A 17,772-nucleotide genomic window follows, 5' to 3' on the forward strand; every position below is an offset into this window, starting at 1 on the left:
CACAGTAAAGAACATACATTCAGAGTTGAATGAGTGTTGTCAGAGTGGGAAAACACTAGATTTGTGATATGAGATATAGAACAGAAGATGCCTGCAGCTGCATTATGAACACAGGATTTGATCCTAGTTACAGTATTTGATCCACTCTCTCATGGAAAGAATTAGCAAAGATTAGTGATCTCATTGACAAGACGTGATGCAGTTAAACATCCATGCCTCTGTGTTTGTGTTATGACAAAGCTGAGCCAGCACTCTGTCCTCTCCTGGACCTCTGTTCCTCTGCAGAGTGAAGATAAGAAGTTCATCAGTGCTGCGACTGACGCCTCCAGCGACACGACTGCAGATGTCAGTGAACCAATGAGAGCCGTGAAGCCCGAGGCAGACGACGCTGTTTATCAGAGCTCAGCGGACCGAGGTCACCCCAGAGCCCCCCAGCTCCACGCCGAATGCAGCACAGAGCCCACCTCGCCCCCCAAGACCCCGTCCAGTGTCAGCCTGGCTGAATCTGTGCAGTCCACTTCTCACAGTGAGTGTGTGTGTGTGTCAGAGATCTACCTATCTGTGTGACAGCCACATACTCTATATAGGTGCATCTCAATAAATTAGAATATTATAGAAAAGTTTATTTATGTCAGTAATTCAATTCAAAAACTGAAACTAATACATTTTTCAATCCATTACACACACACACACAGTGAAACATTTCATGTCTTTATTTAATTTCTTTTAATTGTAATGACTAATGAAGACCTAAAATCTCAAAAAATTGAATATTACAACCAACCAACCAAGACTAATTTAAAAAAGCCTTTTTAATATGGAAATGTTGGCCTTCTGAAAAGTATGTCCATCTATATGCACTCTAGTGACCTGGAATAGTCGACTATTCAACAATTCGATTCAGAGAACTGACTCGACTATCAACCTCGTCGTCAAATCGTCGCAAAATGTGGTTATGAAAAAAAAGATTGTGCCATTCTCTATATATAGGGGTGGTGCTCACCACCATTTCTTTGTTCTCTTATAATATAGGCAAGACTATTTTCATAAAAACATCACAGTGAGTGCTCGAGCACCGGCTCACCCGTTTCTCTCTCTCTCTGTCTATCTTTCTCTCACTCACTGGCTTGCTCGCTCTCTCTCTCTCTCTAAATTTGGGCCAAAGTTTTTTTTACAATATTAAACTAAGGGACGCATTCTCTGTCCATCGATTGCACAGCACCTACACACGCACACAAAAAACCCAGCGCTGTCCATGGTGCTGACACTCGACCCCTCAACCAGCTACAAGCACTGATGCACGTATCATGTCCTCACAACGATAGGACTTCTTCTTTTTTCTTTTTTTCATGTGTGAATAGTATACCTACTTTTTTTTTTTAAGTGTTTATATTCTTGGACAAATAACACAAGACATGTGTGGTAATAACAGGAGCAAAAGACAAACAAAGCAAAACAAAAACATACGAGACAATACAAAATAGCAGGTGCAATGAACAAGGAATAGGTAATATTGATAAGGGACTTCACGTTTTCATTTGCCATACACACTCGTTAATTCACAGCACACACTCAGACTCGTCATTGCGACACTGTCCCTGAGAGAGAGGCGGTGATGTCGTGCATGCAGCCTAATGAGTGAGATCAGGAAAAGGATGGAGAATGTCCTGTTACTGTTATCTGACTAAAGAATTTGTTTATTCTGATGTTTATTAAACTCTTTTCTCCGGAGCAGAAAAAGATAAAGATTGATAAATCAATAAGGGAAAAAACAACATGATTCAATCAGATTCGACTTTGAAAATCCTTGGTCGACGTCACCCCTACACTCAATACTTGGTTGGGGCTATTCGACTTGAACTACTCGAAATTTACTTTTCCATGATATTCTAGTTTATTGAGATGCACCTGTATAATGTTAAGAAGCAGAAAGCAGAAGTCTCTGTCTTGTCTAAAGAAGACAGGAAGTAGATACTAACACAGGTACCAGACAAGGCTTATCACATCACACCCCCTGCTGTTTGCCCCCTCCCAACATCACATGCTGCTGGAGCAGATGACTGCCTGGTGTGCTATCTTCTCCACAGAGACAGAGACTCCGAGTCTGTGATGTGGTCATCTCTTCGCTGACGCTGAATCTCCTGATAGAAATGTCTCATTGTCTTTCCTCAGGCTGCGGCAAACTCAGGCCAAGTCGAGTCCAGAGCGTTGTGTCCAGCCAGGGCAGTCTGGACTCAGACATGCAGGGTAAGCTCAGTGGTTGACTGACCAGCTTGTAAGCCTAAAGGGGACCTATTATGCTTTTCCAGCTTTTCAGACTTATAGGTGGGTGGGGGCTGAATCAGAGCGTTCCGAGGGAAGCAGGAAAGAGCCAGAATGGAGGAGTACACAGTCGAAACTTTCAATAGTGCCCCACTTGGGTCCAATACGATATAAAATGCCCTAAAATGAGCATAATAGGTCCACTATAAGTCTGTGTGTGGCAGTATAGAGATGAAGCTCCAAACACAATGATTCATTTTAATCCTGAAGCTGTTTTTCATCCATCCATCCATCCATCCATCCATCCATCCATCCATCCATCCATCCATCCATCCATCCATCCATCCATCCATCCATCCATCCATCCATCCATCCATCCATCCATCCATCCATCCATCCATCCATCCATCCATCCATCCATCCATCCAAAGCAGAGGCTTTTAAACAACACTCTGCCCTGTGCCTTGTGTCTCTGGTGTTTGCAGGCTATGATGGCGGCAGCAGTGACTCTGAGTGTGAGAGCCCCACCCTGGATGAGCAGGAGTGTCAGTCGCCACAGATGCCGGATTTCTGGCTGATTGTTAGGATCCACCAGGACCGGGTGAAGGTCTACTCCCACTCCAGGTCAGGCAAACCTCAGTATTATGTCCTTCCATGGCTCTTATTCCATGGCTCAAAAATTCAGGTATCCAGCTAATGTGATGAACTATCAGACCTCGGCGCTCACTTCAGCAGCCCTTTTCTGTTCTTGGAACAGTTGATTTCATGGCATGTGTCTTTTTTTTTCTTTTTTTTTTAAAGGGGCTTCATTGAAGGAAAGGAGGACAGTGATGAGGAGCTGAAGAAGAGGGAGGCGCAGGAGCTGCCTGAATACCTCCAGCTGCATCAGATGGTTGTCAGGAAGATCGGAGAGATCTGTAGGATCGTCAATCAGGTGAACACATGCATCACTGATTTTAAATTTACCTCATCCAGAACACCAGATCATATCTGTAGACCTTTAGAACACTAGAACATCAGATGTTTGTTAGTTGTGGTTCAGGTTTAGTTTTCATAGAAAATTGAAATTTCAGGTATTTGACTACAAAGTGATTGTGATTTGATGTAAATGCATTTCTATGTACACTACACTCACACATCACATCAGTGATCGGTGTAGTGTACAGCAGTAGCACAATCTTGTAAACAGGACTGTAAATAGTCCTGTTTGCAATGTGGGCATTTTCTTTTAAAAAAGATTCCTTTGCATAATGCTCAGTGTCTGATGTGTATGTGTGTGTGTGTGTGTGTAGCGTATGCTGCTGCAGGACCTACACGACAGCCACGTGTGCAACTCTCTGCTGGTGGCTGAGAGTGAAGAAGACATCTGGAAAAATGAGTCTCACTACAGACAGAAGCTCAACGCCTCCGACGGTGCGTTGACAGAAAATGATTTGTGCTTTTTGAGACATGAGGCTGCGGAGGTGGAGGACGGCTTATAATAATCAGGATGAAAGGATCCTGTCATCTCTTCTCTCATGTCATGCTGCTCTTTGTGGATGTATCACATGCTTGCGTTTGTGTTTTTCACCCTGACCACAGATTACAACACAGAGGAGAGCTACCAGGCCAGAGATTACCTGGCGGCCACCATGCAGTTCATCCCCGGACACTTTGCCTGTGACGTGGTGTGGAGCACCATCATCCACATTCACCCCCGTCTCAAGATGGGACCCAACATGGGGGTGTCCAGGGGTGAGTGGCAGATCTCATCCTAGTATTTCACTAACCACCTGATGGAACTTCCTCAAACAGACTTTCACTGTAGGATTAGGCGGTATCCAAATGTTGATACTGTTAAACCTCCTCCACATTTTACCATGGTATACCGTTATTACCGTGGCCAATTAAAGATCATGTTGCACAGCTCAGACGGAGTCACCAAAATGTTGTTCAGAAAGGGAACAGCTAATAAACACCACATAAGAATACTGAAATAATAACAAAACATGTACATTACCAACATTAACAAATGTTATAAACATTAAATAGTGGATGGCGCTGCTAAAAAACAAACCAACAAAAAAAGGCAGTGCTGCCTCTCCAGCCGGTTCACCTACAGCTGTTTCCTCTCTCTTCAGCCGGGTGTTTGGCTGCACTTTGTATTTCTAAAATGAGTTCATCAGAAGAAAACATAAACTATTGGAATAAAATTGAAAACTCAACCACACGCATGTAGGTGCTGGACTCATTATTTAGGCAGTAAAATAAATGATATCTAGTAGGTAATATATCAGGCCCCTATATGAGTGCGCTGCCATGCTAATGAAACTGATAACGTTGCTATTTCAAGATACCGTGGTAAACCTTATTAGGAGTAGGTTCATTACCTTTAATTGTCGGTGCAAACTGTTTTTAGATTGGTGGGGCAGAGACGCGAGCTGCTCAGCTAACGCAGTGAAGGCTCATGGTATTTCTACGTTTCCCTCATCAAACTAAATACACAATCCAACAACTCCAAAACACTCTGGTGGACAAGTTGTGACCTGCACATTCACCATGCTATGAAATAATAACGTATAATTATGTAACATTACGACATGCGAAGCAAATACTCAGAACTACCTGCGCTTTTGAAATCACTCCGTCCAGCAGCCGTGTCTGGAATGTAGTTCCGGCTACGTATTTGCCTCAAAAAACAACTCTGTCTCGTAACGTTCCGTTATTATCTCATAGCGTGGTGAATGTGCAGGTAACAACTTGTCCACCACAGCGTTTTGGAGTTGTTGGATTGTGTATTTGATGAGTTTGATGAGGGAAAGGTTGTAATACTAGAGCTCACATCTCTGCCCCGCTGATCTAAAAACAGCTTGCACCGACAAAGGTAATGAACCTACAGCTCAGACTATAGGGATTATGGCAATAGGCGGATTTGCCAAAATGTTGAAATATCCCTTTAAAACCAACAGAGCAAACTTTTCACCATGTCCTCTGTCTCCCTGTCGTAGCCATCCAGGCCCTGCGCTCCGTGCTCAACTCCTTCTGCGTGGTCAACAGGAAGAACATGTTCGTCTACCAAGAGAGAACAACTAAATCAGTCTTCTACCTCAGGTCTCTCTCTCTCTTCAGGATTTTCTTAGTATTTTAGTCAACTGTTTTACTGCATTTTTATGTTTACTTGTCATGTTGCTTTTATCTTATAAAATATCATCGGTTTAGCCTGTTTGAAGTTTTTTCTTGCTGCAGTGTCATTTTGATGCACCAGCATTCAACACAGTCTCTGAAACATTCTTAAGTTTGTGAAAGTGGCTTTCAGATGGAATACAAGAGAGAGAAAGAAAGATGAGGATAATCACTGGGTGACACATGAGACTGTCAGAAAATGACATTGTTCCTATAGAATCCTAAACACTTGACTTTGTTCTTGTGTTTAATCTTTCCATTCCCCAGACTTTGTGAAACGTCACTAACAGGGAAGTACTCTGATGTGGACGGTAACCTCCACATGACCCGCTCCATCGGGCTCTTCAGGAGTCAGGAGCCGCTGCTTTCTGAGGACCTCATGGTGAGTTTTATTTTTTATTACACCTTTATTAATACAGGTTATCTTATTGAGACACGGGTTCTCATTTCCAAGACAGAGCTGTTTCAGACAGACATAATACAACAAATAGTTACAGACTGACAGACATAAAAAACAATACATACATAAAACATTTACATCCAAATGCCAAGTGGAAGCAGATTTTAAGTTACTAAAAACTGGAACAAGTTTCCAGGGAACAAAGGCCTGGAAACACAGGCTATGACTGCACTGTTGGCGTGACATGTAGGAGGATAAATATGATGGCTGAAGTCCAAGGATGGATTTTTTTTTAACTACATTTTTTTTTAAATATTTTGTCAGCAGCAATATGACATACATTTCCTTTCATTTACGTTTTTTCCTTTTTACAGCTGCGCATAATCTTTACACTTATATTCAAGAATAGTGAAAGAAAACAGTATAAATACATAACTATACATTTTAAAATATATATATGATGTTAAGTATGGAAACCTTTTTGGGAATTTTTGGAGGATGAGAATGTTAAAATAACTTGAAGATCATCACTACTGCTGCTTTTTCAGTTATTTTGACTGTTTTGTTGTATAGTTCACGTATACATTACTTGCTATAAAAGGGACATTGTGTAACTTCTGCTGTTATCTATTCACGTAAATTGATTATTTCGTTCAAAAGTATGTTTTTCATTAATCAGTAATCACCCCCATCAACAAACTGAAGTGTTCCTTTCAGCTCTGAATTTGCCGTTCATATCATTCATATCTACATGGAGCGGGTAAGCTCGGTGGTGGCTGCAGTGAGACTAAAGCTGTTGGTGGATGTGGTGCACACAGCACAGCTCATTGATGAATAAACAAGGGCAGGTTGGCCAAGATGACAGGTCTGTGTTGTCAGAGGACCGGTGACCAAGCTGTTAACAACTTTAATGTCTCCGTCCTCAGGGATCCAGGTCGTCTCTGGAGGGCTCTCGACCGGTTGGACAAGTGGACAAGCACATCCTGCTGCTGGTGCACGGAGTGGGAAATGCAGGTATGAGTGGACGGTGAATGGAAACATGTTTTCAGTCTTTTTACTTTTTACTCAAGGCGTCTTCGATGTTTGGAAACTAGTCAATACACAACCTGAATGAGAACTTGACCATTTCATTTTGGTGGCTTTGCTTTTTTCTTAGCTTTTATTAGCCGTCAGCCAGGTCAAAACATGTGATTTCACACATTTATACTGTGGTAAAACTGGTAACACACTAGATTCAGAGTGTTTCGAGCTGGAAGATGATACTGGGATTTGTTGCGTTCAGGTCCAGAGATCACAGACGAGCTGGTCAAGGTTCTGAGGAAGCGCCTGGATGAGACCACGTTGGACATCATCACCGTCATGCTGGTCAGAAACTGCAAGTTGACTCCAGCTGACGTGGAGGTAAAGTGAGAGGAGTGGTTGGTGGTTTCTCTATGTTTTTTCCCCCTAATGCTTAAAAGAGCTTGGCCTTCACCAAATGTTGTGTGCTCAGTTCATCCAGCCGTCAGGATCCCCAGCCACTGAGGTGATGAACTTCAGCCTCCCCAAGTACTGTCTCCCCTGGCTGTCGGCCGTGGCTCACTACATCAGGCAGAATCTTCTCATCTTTCTGCACGTCCCCAAATACACGGACAGCAACACTGCGCACCATTTCAAGGTACAGTCCAGACTTATATCAGTCAGAACATGTGCCATTTTAATGTTGTCGGAATTATTTTCATCAAATCTTTCTCCAGGGAACAGATAAAGGTTGTTTTGTTTGTTTGGTTTTTTTGGTCTTTTTCATTTTTTAAATTTTTGATTTGCATCAAAGGACACAACAAAAAGGCAGTGACATGACAGACTAGATTTATGAACAACTGTGGTTAGCAGTCTACCTGGCTGTAATGAACCACTGCTGTTTGACATTTGTGGTGATGGAGTTTTGCTGTTAAAAAAAACTGCTGATTGTTCATCAACAGTCAGGTGTGTGTTTCTGCAGAGCTCACCAGTTATACGGTTTTAATCGGCTTAAGCATTGTTTGTTGTCAAAGAAGTCCAAGTCAAAGAAACTTTGAGTAACAATTCAATTTGAAAAATCCTCTCTGGCACATGCCAACCCTCCTTTTTTGCTACAGTTGTTCCAACAACTTTGGTTAGAAAGCTGACACCAGGCCTGCTGGAGAGAATGTGGAGGTATTTGCTGATCATGCCCATATTTTTTGGTCTTGCCTCTCCATCCAGTTTTTCTGGAGAGAATTGGCAAAAATTATTTCAAAGGTTCTATGTTTTAATATGAATGTATTATTCACAACTCGCTGTCTTGGGAATATGCCAGATGGGTTGAGTAAAACTGATATGTACCTACTTAGGGTCTTGCTGGCTGCAAGTAAAAAGGCCATCACAAAATGTTGGCTCCAGAAAAATGCCCCCACTTCAGATTATTTTGTTAATATTGTAAAACAACTACATGTACTAGAGTAAATGACTTACTTGGTCAGACTCCAAAAAGATCTAGGTGAAAAACGATGGCAAAAATGGCAAGCCTATTTGGCCAATGAGTGAGACTGTATGCACATACTGGGTATGATACTTTGTCTTTTGGATTTACTGATCACCCCCAGACCTTGAATATGGGTAATTGTTCAATGTTTTGTATTTGTCTTTTGTTTTACCTTCCTGTACTAAAAGATGAAAATGATCTATACATGAAGAGTTTTTAAAGAAAGGAAAGCTGATGCCACAGATATACCTGAGGTAGCTTGCTAGCTAAATACTATATAGAAGGTGCTCAACAGTAGATAGGTGAAGGATGAGTATAGGCATTAAAGCTACTGTATGTAATGCAATGAAATATAATTTAGCTACATTTAGGCACATTAGGAATTCATTAGTTAATGTATCCAAAAATATTTGTCCAACCTTGCTGAATGCTACTAGGTCCAACAGTCTTCTCCTTTAGAGCAATTCAAGCGCGGAACCCTCTCCCTAAGCGTGAACAGCTCTGCAGATTTCTGCCTTTTTTGTCATGAGGTGAAGAAATTGATCTTAAGTACCCAGTCTTGTCGGCACTAATCTCAATACACTGTATTACTCCATTCATTCTTTGTAAAATTTCATATAGGCATAACTTTTTTTATATTTATTGAATTTTAAATTGCGAGTGTGCATGTTTATCCTGTTGTTTCAGGGACTGCAGATCAAAACTAGCCTTAAGCTAAATCTAGTACAAACACCTCTTCTCTTTATGTGATTAATGCATTTTGCACATGGTCTCTGAGAGAAATCAACTAAATAAACTAAAAAAATAAATAAATAAAACTAAAACGCCCCAGTACAGATTAGCACTGTCAAAGAGTGAAGCTCAATTTTTCTTTATCTGATTTGTTTAATCCACACATAAGAGAACAAAAAGACATGATGAGTGAGTGAGTTACTGACTGAGAAAGGTAAAGAGAGCCCTCTGCTGACTGCAGAGCAGAAATGCCTCCTGCACCATCAGTGACATACACAACACCTTAGAGTGATCAGCATAAAAAAAAGAATAAATCCTAGATATGGGAGGCTCTCAGCTCAGTTTTCACAAGTCTCATTGTGATACAGTATGAAACAAATGCTGACCTGTGTGATCTGGTTCTCTCTCCTACCCTCTCTGCAGCACTACTTCCACATGAGCAGTGACTTGGCTGATGGCGATATCTACCTCTACAACAAACCTGGAGGCCAGGGGACTGGAGGGAAAGGTAATCATACTACCTTCCCTGTGTGTGAGAGTGTGTTTGTGTGTGAATGAGTCAGTGTTTGTGTGTGTGACAAGATGACCCTGATTGTTAGATGACGGTTGCTAGGACTTTGATTATTCAAAGCCTGACCCTGCGTCCTATTTAACAAAACATTTTCAGCATGTGTTTAGTATATCGTTATTATCTAAAATGTAATTGAACTTTTAATACACTAACACTAAGTGATCTGTGATCAGTAATCAAAATAATGACTGATTGCAGCCCTAGTCCTCAACTATTTGTGTTGTTTTCAGCCTTTGCTCTCAGCTGTTTGGCAAATATTGTAACTGTAAGATCCTGGGAGCAGCCGGTAGCCCCCTCTTACCTGCTCTTAAACTAGTAGCAGGTGTGATGTGATGTGTTGGATACAGGCCATTACATAGTTATTTGCTGTTTCTGCTTTGTTAGGAATGTGAGGGTTAAGGAAACAACAGAGTGACAGAGACAGTAGAGAGAGTGACATTAGTTTTGTCTTTTCTGTTTGTCCTGGCGCTACACTGGACTGTATGGCTGCTTGTTGTTACGATTCTCGGACTGTATTATTTATCAAGCGTCTTAAAGAGTGTCATTTTACTTTTAAAGGACAATTCCGGGCAAATTCAACTCGGGGCTGTATTCTATTTCTAGGTCTAAAAGAAGGAATCTGAAGATTTTCAGTTTAATTGCTCCTGTTTTGCGGTAGTTGTGTCTGTCCAATGCAAGTTCCGCTGCTTAGGCTATTTACATCCCTCAAATCTGCAATTTTTTTCCACAGACAGCGTCAGATGGCTACTCAAACATGCACCGAGAAGTTTATTTACTTCAAGCAAGCCGACGTGTTTGTAAAACTAGATCTAATTCAGTGTCTCGTGGAGTCTCACGCGAGACCCAAGTTGACGTGCTCGGTGTGTTCACGTGCAGTCGGAAGCTCCCGTTTGTGTCATAAACACAGAAATATCAACTCTTGACTTGCTTGAAGTAAACAAACTTCTCGGTGCATGTTTGAGTAGCCATCTGACGCTGTCTTTGGAAAAAAAAAAGTTTACTTCAAGCAAATCAAGAGTTGATATTCCTGTGTTTATGACACAAACGGGAGCTTCCAACTGCACATAAACACACCAAGCACCTCAACTCGCTTTTACCGTGCACTGCTGTCATGCATGCGCACTTCTCTGTGTGTGTGTGTGTGTGTGAACGCCAATAACGGAGAAAGACTGCTGTGCGGAGATGAATGAACGGAACAGTATTGCGTTGCTCGAGCCAAAAGCCGAAAAATCTATTTGCGGCGGACGTAATTTATTTGTGGCGGGCCCCCGCGAATAAATGAATGTATGGGAAACACTGTAATCACCAGGAACGATTCAACAGTTGCACAGAACTTTCTGATGGTTGTAGAAGTCTTTTCATGTTTCTTCTTCTTCTGCGAGAGTAAAAAGGAAACATTACGTTTTTTCAGACCAGACAATAGTCTCATAAACTGTTCATCTTTTTTTTTCATTGAATGACTATTCAGTTATTTGAAAATCATTGCCCTTCCCTCATTACCAATGTATGTATTTTGTATTATTTTGTAGATCATTATCAAAATATGGTTGAGTATACTGTACACTCCCATTGGCCATTTAACTATTCTCTGAGATATTTCTATATTCTTAGAGAAGGTATTCCCTTCAGTGATTGATAATTTCTATGAACTTGGAAGTGAAGTCACCTAAACTTCTGTTTATGGCACATAGTGCTATCGTTAGTCAGCTGTGAGAGTGACACTAAAGTGTGAGTTAGACGCTTAATAACTAACTTTTAAGTGCAGCTTTCAGCAAAGATTTTCTTTACTCATATGTCAACTCTTAGCAGTGTTCTTCTTGGGAGTAATTCTAAGAAGCTTGATAAACATGGGCCCAGGTCTCTTAAAGTCCTGACCTCAGCTTCTTCTGAATGGCCTCGTCTCTCTTTGCACCGCGTTAACCTTGCGTTGGTTTGTGCATCACCTTCCCACTCTTCTTTGCTTAAGTTTTGATTGCAAGATATGTACATGCAGATGTAGATGTAGTTGTTGGAGTATATTGGTGGTTGGTGTTGTTAAGTTCATCACCTCCCTGGTCAGGTTCCTTGTCTCCTCCTCTTCACTGTTCACCAGACCTTCTCAGGCTTGCAGCTACACACTGGTTTGCTCTCATGTGAGATGATCTTCCTGTTGTGTTGTTCATTACATACATGTAAGTAACACACAAGTGGAGAGAGGTTGACCTGTAACAGCACGGCCCAATGTTGCTATGGACACTATGCTAACTGACCATTGGATGCCAGGTGGACAGGTGGACAGGTGGACAGTGGGTCAGTGCAGTCTGTGAACTCAGTTATAACAGCACCATGTCTGAATGCATGTGTTTTTGCAGATCAGAGGATAATCTATCCGTCTTTCCTCTGCATGTATTTCATTTAGAGCCAGAAATCATCAGCTCCATCTCACACTGCAGAAGTCTGTCATTTATCATTATGCACATTTTATCTGTTGGTATTTGAAGTCAGTTCAAAGGCCGCATTCAATGAAAAATGTGTTCCCCAGCTTTTCTCCTGTATCCACACATAAACTGTCAATTTATCTGTTGATATTTGACAAATTCATGTCAAATATCATTTTACAAGAAGAGAAAATCCATGTACTTTCAAAATGATTTCAAATAGGTGATGTTTCATCACAAACTGTCACATGGTTTCTCACAATGTACTTACTGTAGACTGAGGACTTGACTGACAATTCCTCCAATTCCCTCCATTCCTCAGTCTTTAAGCCATCTCAGTGCCCATCAGCTCGTGAAAATGAAGAGCCTGTTTATCCTGCAGTTTGACAACTGTTTAATTGAAGTGCGGAGGAGCTCTGTCTTTGTCTTTGTCAACCGTGAAACAAGTTGTTGAAATGAAGAGTCCACTTGAGCCCTTGCCCTTGACACTGAGAGCTGTCGATACTATTGCCTCTGTACCTGTCAGGTAGTTAGTGAAGTGTTTTCTGGTGATTCCTGCCCAATTGTTAATAGATAATATTATATTATGAAGTTATTTTTTTGGGTACTTTATTCTTTTATTTGGAAGGACAGTGAAGAGAGACTGCGGGAATGACATGGAATAAGGATCATCTCAGTTGGGAATCGGACCAGCGATCAACTGCTTTAGGGCAGACTGCCAATATGGGACGTGCTTTAACCACATGAAGCATAAAAACATGAAGCACTTATCATTATATTTGAGAGGTTCTTTTTATGATGATGGAAATGCCTTATTATGAAGGAGGGATAATACATTCAATGAACCTCTGCTATGAGAGGAAGAGGATAGTGGATGAAGTCCTGCAGTGTGAAGCTACATCAGAGCTGTGGTTCTCCATTAGTTCTCCATAAAGCCAAACTGAAGAACAATCTAACAGTAGAGATGAGTATCACCGGATTTCAATTCACAAGGTCCCAATTCAATTCCATATCAATTAAGTTAGTGATATATCGATTGTAAAGCATTACAATATCAATTTGCTTGGATACGAATGGAATTGGAAACGAATGTAACATGGAGGCATCATGGAGGCCTGAACCACCTCAACTGGCTCCTTTCGATGTGATGGAACGGCTCTATGCAGAGCTCCCTGTGGATGGTCCAACTTTTCATCCTACCTCTGAGCCCAGCCACCGTAAGGAGGAAGCTCATTTCAGCTGATTGCTTCCATGATCTCATACTTTGGGCCTGTATCCAAATCTCAGGTCATGGTCATAAAGGACGGTATCGAAGATCTGATGCTGATGCTGAGCCAACGTGTCTGTCAGGCTCCTGTTCCATCTCACCATCATTTATGATCAGGACCCCAAGATACTTGAATCACTTCACTTTGGGCAGTAGCTCACCTCCAACCAGATCCAGCAGTCCACCATTTTCCATCAGAGAACCATGACTTGGAGGTGATGACTCTCATCTCAGCTGCTTTACACACCATCCCAGTGGGCACTGGAGGACATATCCCGACGAAGCCAACAGAGTTATATCATCTGCAGACAGCAATTCTGTGAGGTTCCTGAAGCAGACACACTCCTTACCTTGGGTGCAACTTGCAATCTTATCCATAAATATCAAAACTAGGATCAGAGACATGTCAGGGCATTCTGTTCTGTTGTCACATTGGCATATAATCCAATCTTCTGATCAGTTTTACCGAAACATGGGGGGAGAGGATGATGAGAAGGGGCTTTTCAGGATGGCAGAGGATGATGAGAAGGGGCTTTTCAGGATGGCAGTTAACCCTTCCGCAGGTATCAGGGGTAACTGATGCGGATGAAGATGATGTAACTGATGATGTCCTGATATCAGTCCTGTTGAACTATGGGAGATGTTGGAGTGATGCGTTACACAGAGCACTCCACTGTCATCATCGTCATTGTTATCATTCCCACATAAGGGACACATGGTTCATCCAACATGCTTATCCTCTAGTAGAGTTTAGAGCAGGGGTCTCCAACACGTCGCTTGCGAGCTACCAGCAGCTCGCATACCCTTTCCCAGTAGCTCGCCAAAGGATTTCATAATCCCACTTTTTGTGATGTAATATGCTTGCTTATCATAGAATGTTGTTAGAAATTACTCTTTACATTAACGTAGTAGCCTAGTGAGAACAGAGTGTTGGGGGAATCACTTTTCTTTTCAAACCACAGTTTTTAAAAGTTCTCGCAATTTTTTGCAAATTCCCGTAATTTCATCCCGCATATTCCATCACATTTTTTAAGAAAACATGCCACATAATCAAGGATTTTTGCCTGCAACAATCACAAAAATACTCCGCATTTTTCTTGAAGGACTGATTAATGAATCATATATAAATTTTAAAACTTGATTGGTAACTCGGCAAACCTGCACCTTACAGCAGGACTTTCCCTGCCTATATGGCGGTCATCTTGGTTGAAGCGTGTGTGCGTGCATGAGGCCGTTCAGATGTAACGTGTAGACGCGTGTCATGCGTGCTCACAACCAAAGCGAAGCTGTAGCTGCGTGCAGGCGGTGGGTCACACCTGCTTTTTCATGCATGTCCGGCGGCGCACAGAGGAAAAATCTCAACTTTTTGGGAGGCAGCAAGCGCACCACATGTCATGTGATAAGAATCGACCAATCAGCTCCAGACCTGACTACCAGACCTCTGCTACTGCGACATGCTACCCTGGCTCTGTCGGTGTTGTGTTAAATCCGGTAAATCAAATCCGGCTGGACCGGTTCCTTGTCCAGCTGTTTCTCCCCTACTGTTTCCCACAGAGCTCTGCCCCCAGATGTAGAATGTGTATTATAGAAGAGAAACACATTTCAGGACCACTGACTTGTATCATCAGAACAGACATGCCCTGTGATTTTCAGCCCCCTTTCATATTTAATAGAGGAGGTACAATGCCTGAAAGTAATAATTTCAGTTATCAGTATGATAGAGGCGTAACACATTCTATTCTCATGAAGAGTGGGAAACACAGTTTTGTTTTATGAATGTAAAGAATCAATGTTACAAAACATGAGTAGCTCTCAGAGGAAAAAAGGTTGGAGACCCGTGCTATAACAGATAATGCATAGAACCAATCTGTCAACGTGGCAGCAGTTCAAGAGATTCAGTTAATGAAGAAGAGTATGTCCTCAGACATTGATTGTGACATGGCTATTGGTGTCAGACCCTGGTTGAGTGCTTCTCAAACTGATTGCCTCCTGGATTTTATGAAGAGCTTTTACTCAGAATGGAGATAACAACAAAAGCATCCGGTGAGCAGGAGCTCTGCGTTGATGTGAGCAGTTAGAGGCCAAAGGAGAGTGGCCAGAGTGTTTGACAGAAAGGCTATTATCACTCAGATAAGCACTCTTTACTGTTGTGTTTGGTTGAAGTGATAAGTGCAACACTACAGTGAGACCCTCTCTCCTGGAGAAAATGGCTTCATTTTCAGCTATAGTTAATATGAGGCTTTAATCTAGGTAACTGCATCAAAGAAATATCATCCAAAGTTGCGGCGCAAGATTCTGCTTTGAATTACCCCAAATGATGTTTCACTCTGTGCCCTAGTGGAGGGAATCATCTGTAGCAGCTCTGTCACTCAGACTGAACCTGAGTTTTCACATTACTGTACACCAGTCAAGTAAAATTGAGTGTTTTTTGTGTTACTACCAAAAGCTGGCTAAAGAGATTTTAAAGTTGGCTATTTAGGTTTTATTGTATGTTGTGTCTACATTTGATGATAGCCTCAACCTGATATCAGAACTTCCCTGGAACTAGTGTTGTGGTCAAGACTACCTGACCCAAGACCGAGTCAAGACCAAGACCAAAGGGGTTAGGGTTAGGTAGATAGTCCATTCTGAGGCAGGACCAAGACCTTGATCTTGACCCTGACCTTGGCCCAGTCTTAAATACCACAACACTACCTAGAACTTCTCTATTCATTACAAATCATATTATTCAGACAAATGCGTGTGGACTCCACACTACACGGGTCCTGACAGCCTCCGGACCAAAGAGGAGACACTTCCTGCCAGCTGCCACACCTGCCTGGAGTCAGTTGGATAAAAGAGTGAATGAATAATGATTGATGTTGGTGCATCCCTAATGCTGTCCTGTTGGTGTCTCTAATGGCGGCCCAGGTACCATGTCGGAGCTGGTTCAGCACCTCTTCCCACCCTCTCAGTTTAAAGGTACCACCACATGTCTCCCTGTGCCCATTACCACCATCAGAGCCATTGTGTTGAGTGAAACCCATGCTGCCGCTGGCCCCGTGTCCCCTGCTGCTAGCCTTTTATTCTTCATGGCATTTTTTTTGCAGTTCTGCGCCTCCTTTAGTTCAGGCTTCTCTCTGCACATTTTTTCTTTTTATTAAACTGTGTTTATTTTTGAATTGCCTTTAAAGTTGGCATGGCCCTCTTGGGTGCATGAACTGTGGCATTGCTGGTGTTTTCAGCCAGTGTTTGTCTGCTGTCGAGCTTACTGTAGATTTGTTGACTGGCTTTTGTTGCACTGACTCTTGCTTCGAAGAACATAACACAAGTACAACACAAATGGCCTTGGCTGGAATAATTCAAGTACAGAATGTAGAATATCTTCAGTAGTAAATGTAATGTGAATATCATAAACTGCACAAGCTTGCTGAACAAAAGAAGAATAAGAAATAAAACATTTGCAGTAGCGAAATGATACACGTGTAACTTAATACAGACAAATGCATTGGCAGCCTTCATTAATCATTCATTAGATGGAGAACCTCTGATGTCTGGACTTTTCTTACAGCCTTTTTAGACGTTTCTTACGCCAGTAGTCCTTTTTTGCAACTGTCTCCAAAGATTTTCAAAGGGGTGTGGGTCAGGACCAGTTTAAACCATAGACTGTAAATAGAATGGACGTAGCACCCGTGACGTCACCCATTCGTTTGGGGGAGTCTGTTTTGTGCTCCCACTACGGGCATTTGAACTGCGCCATCTTGGATTTTAGTGGTAGTCTACTTTCCATATTTGGAGATGTGCAGCAGTTAGCCTGCCGAGAACCCACCCAATGAACTCGAAGCAACCAATTAACGGCCGGTTACTGTCTGTGAATCTGTCACTCAACGTAACCACGCCCCCATTTATGTTCACGGAGGTGGAAACTATCGGTAGAGACCAAAAAAATAAAATGTACCAGGCTGTAAATATGTTTTTTAAGCTGTAAAGTCGGCTATTTTAACATGGGTGTCAATGGAGAATTGCTCACTTCTGGTCCCAGCCCCCAGTGGCCGCCGGAGAATTGCAGCTTTTTGAACGTGGAAGTGGTATTCACTTGTAGAACCCACAAGCTGTTTTCTGTGCTGCTGGATGTGAGCTTTGGGTTGTTGTCCTGGTGAAAGATTCAAGATCTTGACCTCACTCCTGACTCCGGGGAACCTTTTTTTCTTCTTCTTTTTTTCAGCTCATTGATATGTGTATGCCTCCACCACCAGAGGCAGCAAAGTAGCCCCACAAAAAGACTGAGGCTCCACCATATTTTACTGTAGATAACAGTGTTTTCTTCTTTATGGACGGCATTCCCACAGAGCTCTACTGTGGTGTCATCTGCATAGAGCATTGTCCTAGAAACATCCTGGTCACACTATGAACCATGTAGTCCTTCCTGGCTTAGTGTATGGTGTGTGTTCTGAGCTGAAAGCGCCACACAGATGGGCATTCTTATTCTTACCTCCACAT

At 42.1% G+C, this 17,772-nt stretch overlaps 1 protein-coding gene across 3 annotated transcripts in view; it reads left to right on the top strand.

Moving 5' to 3' along the window:
- Positions 1–17,772, top strand: part of szt2 (SZT2 subunit of KICSTOR complex) — a 96,497-nt gene that overhangs the window by 37,794 nt on the left and 40,931 nt on the right. For 2 of the 3 annotated variants that reach the window (XM_083970690.1, XM_083970691.1), the window contains exons 38-49: positions 286–526; positions 2,173–2,247; positions 2,748–2,886; positions 3,064–3,196; positions 3,555–3,675; positions 3,844–3,996; positions 5,250–5,352; positions 5,692–5,806; positions 6,751–6,838; positions 7,107–7,225; positions 7,317–7,481; positions 9,462–9,546. In XM_083970690.1, coding sequence (XP_083826816.1) covers positions 286–526; positions 2,173–2,247; positions 2,748–2,886; positions 3,064–3,196; positions 3,555–3,675; positions 3,844–3,996; positions 5,250–5,352; positions 5,692–5,806; positions 6,751–6,838; positions 7,107–7,225; positions 7,317–7,481; positions 9,462–9,546 — 1,537 coding nt within the window. Of the gene's footprint in view, positions 1–285; positions 527–2,172; positions 2,248–2,747; positions 2,887–3,063; positions 3,197–3,554; positions 3,676–3,843; positions 3,997–5,249; positions 5,353–5,691; positions 5,807–6,750; positions 6,839–7,106; positions 7,226–7,316; positions 7,482–9,461; positions 9,547–16,203; positions 16,255–17,772 lie in introns of all 3 variants that reach the window. The other variant, XM_083970689.1, reaches the window with a different exon arrangement.

This window comes from Trachurus trachurus, assembly GCF_905171665.1.
Source record: "Trachurus trachurus genome assembly, chromosome: 4".
Taxonomy (NCBI): Eukaryota; Metazoa; Chordata; class Actinopteri; order Carangiformes; family Carangidae; genus Trachurus; species Trachurus trachurus.